Source organism: Nematolebias whitei, chromosome 11 (assembly GCF_014905685.2).
Source record: "Nematolebias whitei isolate Nwh7 chromosome 11, NemWhi1, whole genome shotgun sequence".
NCBI classification, from domain to species: Eukaryota; Metazoa; Chordata; class Actinopteri; order Cyprinodontiformes; family Rivulidae; genus Nematolebias; species Nematolebias whitei.
In genome coordinates this window covers 1,457,638-1,470,734 of record NC_056508.1, presented here as the reverse complement: position 1 = coordinate 1,470,734, position 13,097 = coordinate 1,457,638, and the positions used below count along the sequence as shown (strand labels likewise).

At 42.8% G+C, this 13,097-nt stretch overlaps 1 protein-coding gene across 3 annotated transcripts in view; it reads right to left on the bottom strand.

Annotated features, from left to right (window-relative positions):
• Positions 1-10,714, bottom strand: part of tpd52l2b (tpd52 like 2b) — a 182,013-nt gene extending 171,299 nt beyond the window's left edge. For all 3 annotated transcript variants that reach the window (XM_037684624.1, XM_037684625.1, XM_037684626.1), the window contains exon 1: positions 10,498-10,714. In XM_037684624.1, coding sequence (XP_037540552.1) covers positions 10,498-10,516 — 19 coding nt within the window. In that variant the 5' untranslated portion in view covers positions 10,517-10,714. The remainder of the gene's footprint in view (positions 1-10,497) is intronic.
• Between the last annotated feature and the right edge of the window lie 2,383 nt (positions 10,715-13,097).

Genomic DNA, 13,097 nt, shown 5'->3' with positions numbered 1-13,097 from the left:
GGGACAGAAACTGTCATTTCATTGATTTGAATCCAGAAATACAGGTTCACCCATCCTGAGACTTTCTTTCTTGAAAATCAAGTGAAAGAACACTCTCTTTTTATTATCATTACTATTTTACAAATGTTGATAATCAAAGTGTCTTAGTTCAAACCATTTTAGATGTTACAGTGAACTAATCAATTTTATTAACTGTAAAACAGTAACAATGATTTTTAGTTGCTTATGCAAAGTTAGAATTCATGTTAAAGCTGTTACAGAGTAATTATGCATTTTCTGATTTCTGTCTTTGAATGAGCAAGTGTGCGTTTTCCAAGGTCAGGAGTCGAAGCAGACATGTGTTGGAACAACTGTCTTGTTTTTACATCCTCTCAGACGTCAACAGAGAAGTTGGCACCTGTTTCTCCAACTCGCCAAAACAAAACTCTCTCTGTCTCTGAGAACAGTTTTAATCTGTTCCATAACAATTCTTGCTGTTTTCTGACTTCTAGTAACCTCTTACATCACAAACCACACCCCTGTCTGGTTGATATGGACCAATCAGGGACGCTCAAATATACCGGAAATAGAGCTCTTTAAAATGCCGGTACTTCCTAGTTCTCTCAGTTCGGCGGCGTGGAGAAGTTCTGAGATGTTCGCAGTTCTGTGAAGTCGTTTGGGAGAACAGAAGTCCAGCCATGATAAGGCTCTTCGAGTTGGATTATAACATCTTCCACCTCTGAGTGGAACTTCTGAAGGACTCCACTCATGTGAAGTCCACTTGCTGAGGTGAGCTGGTGTCGGACGGAATCTCGTCACTACTTCGGACGAGTCACAGCCATCCTATGGAGACGCTGGACAGGTAGCGTTAACTGGACCTCCATATCTGCTGATTTATCTTCAGAAAGGTAATGAGTCAAGTTCCCTACCAAGCGTACCAAGGAAAAGCTGGGTTCGAATGGAGAGTGTCGGTTCTGGTCAACACTCCCCCTCACACACCATCTTTTACTCCCTTTAAACTTCATTTCCATCTTTAAATTCTTCTCTCAAGTAGAAATCCTTCCAGATAATTTAGAAATGTCTGTGTAAAGTGCTCATCCACCGCCGTGTGGATAATTGATCATAATTGTACAGTTTTCATTAATGTCTGTGGTGAAGCAACGGAAAATCATGGCCGTATGGTTTTCCTGGTTGTAAAGTTGATCGATTATGTTGTTATTTTCATATTTTGCCAAATTAATGTAAATGTTTGATGTTAAACTTTGATTCTGTAAAATAAATGACCGCATTCATTTTGATGGGTCAAAGATAAATGACGTCTCACGTTTACATTTCATTAAATTCAATGCACGTTTTATTCAGTCCAGAAAAATGAAGAATCCGTTTTAATTGATGAATATTTCTAAACATCTGTTCATCTACATATATAAATAAATAAATAAATATACATACATATATACAAATCAAATTACAAAAAGACTATTAATCCCAGAGGGAAATTAAATGTAACTCATCATCCTGGTTTCATTAAAGAGTTGTTCTAGATGCTGATGGCTGTGGGCAGGAAGGATCTCTTGTAGCGTCTGTCTTACAAGGGATCTGAAGAAGTCTCTGGCTGAAGACATATATATATATATATATATAAATATTAAAATAGATTAATGTATATATGCATAAACAAATATAAAGTTCTTGTTGTAGGTTTTGGTTCTTTGTTAAAAACAAAAATTAAAGAGATTACAGTTTTTCTAAAACTACAGCCGCTAAAAAATGCAGCATATGTGATAGAAGCACAGCAGCAGTGTTTGTTTTGCCATTTTTACACGAAGCTGGTAATAAGGCATGTCTGTACATTAAAAAAACAAGAATAATTATTAATCCATGTTTATTTTCAAATCAACACTTTAACGTTCACTTGTATCTAAGGAAGGCTCGGGAGGTAAAAAAAAGATTAAGGGGTGGAATTAGGATAAGTTACAGCTCATGAGGTACTCCATCAGAGCATCTCTGACACCTCGGCCCTGCTCTGCATCTTGCGGGACAGCGACCAGGACGGGCTGTGCGGCTGGTTCTGCTTCAAGTTCATCGAGGTCATCCATTTTGGTTGTGTGTTGTTTTCCAGCTCTTCTTCTTCTAATACATGTTAGTGGTGCTTAGAAAAGAGCTTAATGTAGCACTACCGCCACCAGCTGGTAAGGTGCGTTGATATTAATAATCCGCCCACTAGAGGTGAACAATCCGCCCACTAAACGGGAACTATAGGCAATGTAGAGACAGAAAAATAGAGGTCCCACCAGAACCGGACACAACAGGCTACAACAAGAACCAGACCTGTGGATACCAGGCTCAAGAGACTTTTTCATAGGTCCTGAGAAGATACAGATCACCGATTTTCAGAATTATTGGTCCAAAAATGGCTTAGGGCTGAGGTTTTAAAATATTCTAGGTGGTGCTTTGGAGGCTATCGGCCAATTATCATGGATTCCTGTTCAAGGGGTGGATAATGATCGATCTAACCCTTTCTCATACTGATTTTGGTGCACCTTGGTTCAAATCTGTGGAATTTAGAGGCAAATGTATGGCAACAGCATTACGTCTTACTTCGCCACATCGCGCCGCCCACATGCTCCACCCAAAATTGTCAGTGTTTGAAAGCAAGTTACACCAACATGTCTTCGGTCACTGGACACACCATCATGCTGATCAGGTAACAGGTGTCAGATAGGGATCATTAAACGTAAAACTTTATACTCCCTGTTGTCAGGGGGTGTGGCTTAAGTGATGTCATGATTTGACCATTCAGTCTTGCAGGGGACCAGATGTGGATCAATCACTGAAGGTTTGATGTCTTAGACAGTTTTCGTGTAGGAGCTATTATCATTTTGTTTTTCATGGAGAGATGTCAAACTTTGAGGTCTGGCCCCGCCCCTTCAGCATGCTCCGAAATGAACCGTTTAGATAGCTTTGTGTCCCCCATGCCTTTTGACCAAAATGGCCAAGTTTGAAACCGATTGAGCGAATTCCCTAGGAGGAGTTTGTTCAAATGCGGAGGCTGTAAACCGCCAAAAAGGTGTGAGAATTGGGCCAGCATTCCAAAATGGTCGCCTTCCTGTTTATCGTACAATGTTGGTGCCAAAGGATTTTCTGTGCATCTTGGGGAATTGGACAAGCGTACCAAATTTCATGTTTCTACGACAAACTAAGTTTAATGCGGAGGGTACTTTGAAAATTTGTAGGTGACGCTCTTGAGTCGTTTCTGTTGGGATTTTTGCCACACACTTAAAATACATAATTATTCACCAGTCCTGATGCCTCCGCCAAATTTGGTGACTTTTGGGATATGTTAAGGCCCCCAAAACACCAGTTCATGTGGTGGAAAAAAATTGCAGCTCGGGCCTGAATAGAGCAATTATAATAGGCCTTCGCAGCGCTTCGTTGCTCGGGCCTAAAAATATATGTTCCTTTAAATGAGCTATAACTTCCAGAACTTTTTTTTTCTCCCTTGTCCTGTCCGGCATTGTGACACTCAGAATTATTGTCTGAGTGTCAAGGTGATGCCCAACAGATTTACTTTCTCAAGCAGAGCATTATAGTTGGTCTTAATACTATGCTTGATATATAAATAAAAATTTATTAGAATTTGCTTCGAGTTTGTTTCAGATGTAATGGACACGGGGATGAAAAAAGTTCTGGAAGTTACAGCTCATTTAAAGGAAACATATATTTTGTTGTATGTTACATTTATGCTCAACAGATCTTAAGCTTCATTTTATTTAGTTATTTTGGGAAACTTCACCTGCACTTTAGTTTTTGTGGTGGATTTATTCATCCCCGTGTCCTTTACATCTGAAACAAACTTCCAGAACTTGTAACAAGGTGATCAGCTGACCCTGAAGCTTGTGGTGTTTCAGCTTCCTCTGTTCCTGCAGGAATGATTCATTTCTCTGATGCTCTGTCTCTGATCACCCGACTGTTCCTGGTCCATGGACTGTGGAACTAAGAGACGGACCTGCACGTGTTTGTACCAGTAGTTTAGAGCGGGGGAGACGTAGCCGAGAGCTGCGCCCGCACCGGCAGCTCAAAGTGTGTGTGTGTGTGGGGGGGGGGGGGGGGGGACAGCTGTTTGTACCTGCAGTTTAGAGCTGGATGGAGAGACAGCTGAGCCGTGCATTGTTTGTTTTTAGCTAGCTAATATTGCGCGCTACTAATTAGCATTATGGCAGTACCGACAGGTGGAGGGGGGGTGAGCAATTTGGTTTGGTCGTTCGGCGCGCTTGGTTCTGTTAAAGGGGCGGGGCGCTTGACGTATTAAGTCATGAAATTATCATATGATGATGTCATTTATTTGTCCGGGCAAGCTTTTTTTACTGGTATTATCGTGAACGATATGATACGGCCCAGCCCTATGATGGAGGTTGATGATCATATAAAGATTTTTGCTTATTGTATAACTTAGACTGATCACGCTCTCAGTTTAATACTGTAATGAACTCTATCCCTACTGCAGTCAAATATCTGGTTCAAAATATAAACAAACCGATAGCCTTCAGTTATCTGCACATGTAATAAATGGAGTAAATCTTTTGGACAAAAGTAACTCGCAACAAACGGATGCATCAGCATCTAACCAATCTTATATTTCCGGCACAACCAAATAAAAACTCAATTTTAAATTTATTTCCTGACTCAGAGGTGAATAAGTGGAGAACTGCATACCTTACATACCCCTTGAGTCCTATTCATCCATCCATCCATTATCTATACCCGTTTATTCCATTTTGGGTCACGGGGGTCGCTGGTGCCCATGTCCAGCAATCACTGTGCGAGGGGCGGGGTACACCCTGGACAGGTCGCAAGTCCATCACAGGGCCACATAGAGACAAACAACCATGCACTCTCACTCACACCTAGGGACAATTTAGAGTTACCAATCAGCCTAACATGCATGTTTTTGGTCTGTGGGAGGAAACCGGAGTACCCGGAGAAAACCCACGCATGCACGGAGAGAACATGCAAACTCCACCCAGAAGGCCCCTGGACCGGGGTTTGAACCAGGGACCTGTTCGCTGAGAGGCAGCAGCTCTATCAGTTGCGCCACCGTGCTGCCCTGAGTCCTATTCATTCAACCTTTATTTAGACAGGTAAATCCCATTGAGCCTCGAGGACTCATTTACAAGAGAGACCTGATTTCAACAAAGAATGATGACAACAATGGACAACAGCAACAACAATGAGCAGTTATAAAAAGTCATACTCCAGTTTTTATTTTTTTTTATAAATAGGATGGCTAAAAAAAAAGGTAACGAAAAAAAAAAACCAGCTAGATTCTAAGGCGAATGTAGAAAACTAAAAACAGGAACATGTCTGCATTGGTTCCTGCCAGGAGTCCAACAGATTCTTAAAGACACTTAGAGAGGTCAAAGGTCGAGAGCTTCAAATTTTTTTGTAAGATATTCCAGGAAACAGGAGCGGAGTAGGAGAAGGTCCTTTTGCCCAGTTTAGACCTCACTGAGGGAACACTGCAGGTAATAATGTCCTGAGAGCGCACGCTGTAGCTGCACTCACACAGAGACATGTAGGAGGAGATGTATGAAGGCAGCAGACCAGGAAGTGATTTAAAGATGAAAATGTACCAGTGAGAGAGTCTGCATGAAGTTAATTATGTCCAGTTAACCAGTGAATACTGGGTGCAGTGGTGGGTATGATAATCACAGCCAGTTATGAATCTTAGTGCACCATGATAGACAGCATCCAACATCTGCAGGGTTCTTGTAGGAGCGTTCATGTAAATAATGTCACCGTAATCAATGGAGGGAAGGAAAGTCACAGATACAAGGTGTTTCCTAGCATTCAGGGTTAGACAGGATCTGTTTCTGAAAAAGAAACCCAGTTTAACTTTCAGTTTCTTTACCAAGTTTTCCACATGGAGCTTAAAAGAGAGATGAGAGTCGACCAAGATACCCAAATATTTATAGGAATCAACAAACTCAATCGGGACACCATTTGAGGATAAAATCAGAGGAAGAACTGCTGGGACCAACTTCCTGTTTGAAAAAAAGCATCCCTTTGGTTTTGTCAGCATTTAGGACAAGTTTGAGGTGGAACAAATCTGTCTGGATGTTGTTGAATGGAGATTTCAAAAGCTGGAAGGCCTTATCAACTGTTTTAGCTTGACAATAAACTGTCATCAGCATAGAAATGTATGGATGTATCAGTAATGTTTTTACCTACATTATGTATGTAGATTGTAAAGAGGGTGGGTCCTAAGACTGAGCCTTGTGGTACACCATTGTTGACTGTTAAATAACTGGAGGAAGTACCATTATGTTGAACACATTGCTCCGGTCTGAGAGATAGTTAGAGAACCAACCAATGGTGTGTTCTGAGAAACCGATTTCTGAGTTTATGACACAAGATGTTATGATCCACAGTGTCAGAATCTTTAGACAGGTCTAAGAAAAGTGCAGCACAATAATCCTTAGCATCCAGTGCTTCAACAACATCATTAAGAACCTTCAGTGAAGCAGTGGTTGTGCTGTGTTGTTTCCTGAAACCAGATTGATGGAGAGGTAAGATGTTAAATGAGCCCAGGTAATTTTTGATTTGAGAGTTTATCGTTTTTCTAGAACCTTGGCTAAAATGCAGAGTTTAGAGATTGGCCGATAGTTGTTCAGTGAGGTGGGGTCTCCTCCCTTCATCAAAGGAAGAACAAAGGCTGTTTTCCAAGTGTCTGGGATGGAGTTTTGTCTCATGGAGAGATTGAAGATGTGGGTCACAGGGACTGTGATGATATGAGCAGCCAGCCTTGAGAAATAAGGTGGAAGTTCATCTGGACATGCAGATTTTTTAGGGTCAAGATCTTTAAACAGTTTATTGACCTCATTGACTGAGAATGGAGAAAAGGAGAAGCTGTAATTAACTGAGGATTGACTTGTAGGAGGGATTTGATTTGTAGAAGTTTGGTTATTAAGTGAAGTGGCTGATTTTCCATTAGTAACTGTATCAAATAAAGAACCAGAAGCAACAAAATGTTTGAAACAGTTCAGGATCTCGTGCTTATTTGACACAGGAACAGAGTTAATGAGAAGTTGTGATGGGAGGTCAGATGATTGGGGGGTGCCTGAGAGAGATTTGATGGTTTTCCAGAATCTGTTAGGGTCATTTAGATTTTTGGAGGTCTGAGATAAGAAATAGTTGCGTTTTGCTGCTTTAACAGCAGTTGTGCATTTATTCCTCATCTGTTGAAAACTCAACCAATCAGTGTCTGAGTCAGATTTTCTCACTGCAGCCCAAAGATGATCTCTTCTGTGCAGGAGGTCAGCTAGCTCTGGAGTAAACTGGGGTCTGTCTCGTCCCTTTATTCTGAACTGACGAAAAGTTTGTTTGTTTGTTCACAAATTAAATGAAACTATTATGAAAATAGTTCCAAGCGGAGTTCATGTCATCAGTTAATAGAATACGATGCCAGTCAAAGTGAGACAGATCCCAGAAGAATGTCTGTTCACAAAAACGTTTCAGACCCCTTTTTTTTAATTAATCTGGGCTTAGAACGTGGAAGTTTAATATCTCTGAGAGTCACTGTCACACAGTGATCACTCAAAATGTTAGCGAATACACCTGTACCAGGGAATTTTTGAGGCATATTTGTTAGAAACAGGTCTAAGATGGAGGATTTTTCAGGACGGTTTTTGTTTAATCTTGTCGGAGAGTTGATCAGTTGGCTAAGATTGAGAGACAGGCAACATTCCTTGAATTTATCACAGAGGGGGGTCGACTTACCCCAGTCAATGTTGAAATCTCCTGCCAAAAGATCTCTTTGAATTTTAAATTTCCAAGGAATTCCATCAGGGAGGACAGAGCCTCAGGTGTTGCTGAAGGTGGGCGGTAACAGCAGACTACAGATAAGATCTGGCCTCCATTCAAGGTGATGTCTACAGCTAAGGCATCAATTTGGTTAGGAATCGTTTTAGAAGACACAAGACTAGAAACCAGAGAATCTCTGATGTAAATAGTAACTCCACCCCCCCCCCCCCCTTTTGAAGATCACAACAATGTTAAATCCATTGATTACCAGGTCATTATTCAGTACAGATTTGTTGAGCCAGGTTTCAGAGATGAAGATAAAATCTGCCCCAGATGAACTGACCAGAATTTTCAAGGCATCAAGTTTTTTCAGAAGGCTACGTACGTTTACATGCAGAAAATTAAGTCCTGACACGTTTTTAAAGTCATTTGGTGTGCTGTAATTAGTGGGGGGTCCAAGGTTGGGCTGAATCCCTGAGAACAGTAACAACATTATTATCAGACATTTTCTTGAGTTTTTGTGCCTAATGTGTAATTACAGGAGTTAACAGTGTGACAATTAGCCCCCATAATCGAACCATGAGAAACATTAATGAAGACGTGATCATTCAGAACCCAAAAACAGTGAAAGTTGCAATGATGGTCAGATTCAAGTGTATTAACAAGATTCAGTGACTCCAGATAATCTGAGAACTGAAAATAATAACAATAATAAGAAAAGTCTCAGACCATAAAGCGTCACAAATCAAATGGGCAAATAAATCCGACGAGGTGGCCCAACTGCAGTTTGAGTTGGGCTGATGGGGGGCTCCGGCCCCCCAGTGAAGAAGGATGGAATGCTCCCATGGGAAACAGAAGCTGGGTCCAGAATCAACAGGCCGAAACAGAAACAGATAATTTGCAGCAAATAGCAGAACGAGCTGCCAGAAAATCCTCCTGAAGTGAAAGGCATGATCCTAACTCGTTTCAGGTCAACAGGGGACAACAATGTGATCCAGAATAAAAATAATTATTATCCAGGTGAATTTGGATGGAGGCCTGCAGCAACTCCGATGCAAACTCCGAACTTATCTCGAGCACCACGCAGCGCTGCTCCTCCGCTTCTCTGCACGTCACCTCCGTACCAGACAGCACGAGAGGCACTCCCGATGAAAAACGAGACTGACCGGAGAGGCTGAGGCTGAAGTCGTCACTGGTCCGGTCCGGTTCTGCTCCGGTCTGGCTCCGCTTTGGTTCCGGCGGCGCTTCAAAGCATCGGAGCGTCTCCTCCAGGTGAACACAGCGACTCCACGGAGGTGGACCATCCTTCGTTAAAAGGTAACAGGCTGCTCACTGAAGCTGAGACCCACTCTGCTGAAGACGAAGTCCCCCACAGCCAACTTGATTTGGTTCTGGTCCAGTTCGGGGGTCAGAGGTACACTTCCCCCACACCAATGAAGACACCACGAGGGCCAGTCCAGCAGAAAACCAGCGAAATACCACCCAGCGATTCTTGTCAGAACCAGGTAGAACCACAAAGGTCCAGATGAGAAGTTCGTTGGGGTCCAGAGAGAGAGAGAAAAAAACACAGGACCTTCGTGCGACGACTCCCCAGCTCGAGGGGTCACCTGGCCGGCAGGGTGCGCTCAGAGTGACCGGTGAAGTGGGAGCGTCCGGTCCTGGACCAAAATATATTTTTGGACGGTCGCGTCCGGCTCTCTGAGTCACTGAACACCGAATTCGGTTGGAAGGGGGACCAACTTTAGTGCGGTTCGAAAAACGGGTTAGTTTGATGATAAAAGACTGCAGAGAAGCTGCCGTCCATCAGCTCGCCGGAAGTGAGTCCTAAAGCTAAAGAAGTCAACTTTAAAATTGTCCATAACATTTTTCCATCCAGGGAACTGTTGAGACAAAGATTCAACTTGGACAAGAACACCTGTACTTTCTGTGACAGCGATCCTGAAACTACAGGCCATCTCTTCTATTGTGAGCACACTGGAACATACTGGGAAAACTTTTCCTACCCCATCCCTTAAAAAAAGAGGATATATTTGGACCCACCCTCAGACAGAAGAACTGATCTTATAATTAACAACCTGCTAATACTTGACAAATTCTTCATCCACACGTGTAAATGGAGAAATAGAAAACCGGACTTGTCTGTCTTTAAGTCTACTAATGGAGAATCACATGAGAACCTTAAAACTGATGAAGAGCAGACCAGGTGTACAGCTCCTTGACGCCTACAAAAAACTGAATCTACTTGACGAGAACTGGTGCCCCTTTATCTTTTTCTTTATTTTATATTTTATTTATTTATTTTGGTGTTGGTTTGTCCTTTGTTTAACATGGGACACATTTTTTCATGTTATATTTCTGTGTGTCTTTAACATGTACAACCTGAGGTAGTACATGCCACATGATTTTGCACATGTGTTTAAAATGTTTCACAATAATTAACAATAAAAAGACAGGCCCTGACGTCCAGATCCAAGCACACACGTTTCCTGAACAACACGTGACGTGGGCGTCAGGACGTCCCTGTCTCCACCTGCTGTCCCTGTCCCGCAGCAGCGGGCCTGTCCTCTAACGTCTAATAACTAAGATTAGTTCAACATTCACACAAACAAAACTTCACGGCATTTCACGTTCGGGCTATTTATTGTTAGACTCGTGGATTAAAACTGACCGTTGTCAACTGGTTGAGACGGTAAATGAGGAGAAGAGAAGCTTTACCTTGACTGGCGGGGTCCATGATGGCGTCAGCGGGACAAACAACCGCGTCCTGTTACAGGCTTCAGCTGGACTTGTGTGTACCGACCGGTACCCGGAACACTCCGTGCGGTTCGGTACGTACAAACACAAACAAAGCACCGGTTTCTACGTAGAAAATATCGTCGACGTGAACTGCCTGTCACTCAAACCAACACAGCCGAACGTGACGTCATTGTCCGGAACTGAATGTCTTCCCACTGGTGGGCCTTTCAAAATAAGAGTGTCTGTCAAGGATCTGAAATCTTTACAGTAAAATAAATACATATATAATAATATAAAATATATCATATATATATATAAAATAAATAAATACATAAAATTAAAATCTGCTGTGTCTCCTACTGAATAAAACTGCCCAAAACCACAGAAGCTATCCAAAGATGTAAACAGACACAAGTCATTCAGTATTGCACAAATACTATGTGTATAAAGGCCTAATATTCATCAAAGAACCTACCCTCACCTCTGGTCATGAGCTCTGGGTAGTGACCGAAAGAATGACATTGTGGATACAGGCGGATGAAATGAGTTTTCTCCACAGGGTAGCTGGACTCTCCCTTAGAGAAAGGGTGAGAAGTTCAGTTATTCGGGAGAGACTCTGAGTAGAACCGCTACTCCTCCACATCGAGAGGAGCCAGTTGAGGTGGTTCGGGCATCTGGTAAGGATGCTCCCTGGGCGCCTCCCTAGAGAGGTGGTTCAGGCATGTCCAACTGGGAGGAGAAGGGAAGACCCAAGACACACTGGAGAGACTACGTCTCTTGTTTGACCTGGGAACACCTTAGAATCCTCCCAGAAGAGCTGGAAGAGGCTGTGGAGAGAGATGTGTGGACCTCCCTGCTCAAGCTGCTGCTCAAGCTGCTGCCCCCGCGACCCAACTTTGGAAAAAGCGGAAGACAATGGGTGGATGGATTCATCAAAGAATTAATGTTTTAAAGTAGGGGTGCCACCACTTTTTCAGCATGCGAGCTACTTTTAAAATGACCAAATCAAAGTGATGTACCTACTATAAGGCCCCATTTACATGCAAACAATCTCTGGAAACCTCTAGAAAATTTTTTTCTTCATTGTTTATTGGGTGGTAATCAGGGCTTAATTTAAGGTGACCAGATTTCTGGAGTGAAATCTGGAGACATTTCCAGCTCGGAGACCATCCATCCATCCATTATCTTTTACCTGCTTCTTCCATTTTGGGTCACGGGGGTCGCCGGTGCCCATGTCCAGCAATCACTGTGCGAGGGGCAGGGTACACCCTGGACAGGTCTCCAGTCCATCATAGGGACACATAGAGACAAACAAGACAAACAACCATTCACTCTCTCTCTCACCTAGGGACAATTTAGAGTTATCAATCAGTCTAACATGCATGTTTTTGGTCTGTGGGAGGAAACTGGAGTACTTGGAGAAAACTCACGCAGCACGGAGAGAACATGCAAGCTCCACCCAGAAAGGCCCCCGGACCGGGGTTTGAACCAAGGACCTGCACGCTGAGAGGCAGCAGCTCTACCAGTTGCGCCACCATTCTGCCCAGCTCGGAGACCATCCATCCATCCATCCATTTTCTTTACCCGTTTATTCCATTTTGGGTCACGGGGGTCGCCGGTGCCCATGTCCAGCAATCACTGTGCGAGGGGCGGGGTACACCCTGGACGGGTCGCAAGTCCATCACAGGGCCACATAGAGACAAACGAGACAAACAACCATTCACTCTCTCACTCACACCTAGGGACAATTTAGAGTTACCAATCAGCCTAACATGCATGTTTTTGGTCTGTGGGAGGAAACTGGAGTACTTGGAGAAAACTCACGCAGCACGGAGAGAACATGCAAGCTCCACCCAGAAAGGCCCCCGGACCGGAGTTTGAACCAAGGACCTGCACGCTGAGAGGCAGCAGCTCTACCAGTTGCGCCACCATTCTGCCCAGCTCGGAGACCAAAAAGAACAAAATTTTATCAAGATGAAATTAAAAACGGGGACAGTTAGTTTAATTAATTTTTATATATTTATTCATGTTTAAACAATAAAATCAAATATAACAGCAGGAATGTCTCTCTCTACACTTTTAACATTTCCGAAGAGTAATAAAATGAATAAATTAATAGTAGTAGTAATATATGAAAACTGGGGGGAAGGGGTTTATACTAAGTGAGCGTGCATACCTTGTGAGTGAATAAGAACATGCATGTATTTTTTAAGAACAAGGTGATGTACAGAGTTGTAGCAACTACAGGGGAATTAAGTTGATGAGCCACACAATGAAGATCTGGGAGAGAGTTGTGGAAGCAAGACTTAGACAAGAGGTGACTATATGTGAGCAGCAGGATGGTTTCATGCTGAGAAAGAGCACCACAAATGCATCTTTGATTTGAGGATGCTAATGGAGAAGAACAGAGAGGGTCAGAAAGAACTCCATTGTGTCTTTGTGGATTTAGAAAAAGCATCTGACAGAGTGCCAAGAGAGGTGTGGTATTGAATGAGGAAATCTGGAGTGGCAGAAAAGTATGTTAGACTGGTACAGGACATGTATGAGGACAATAGGGCATGTATGAGGACAGCAGGACA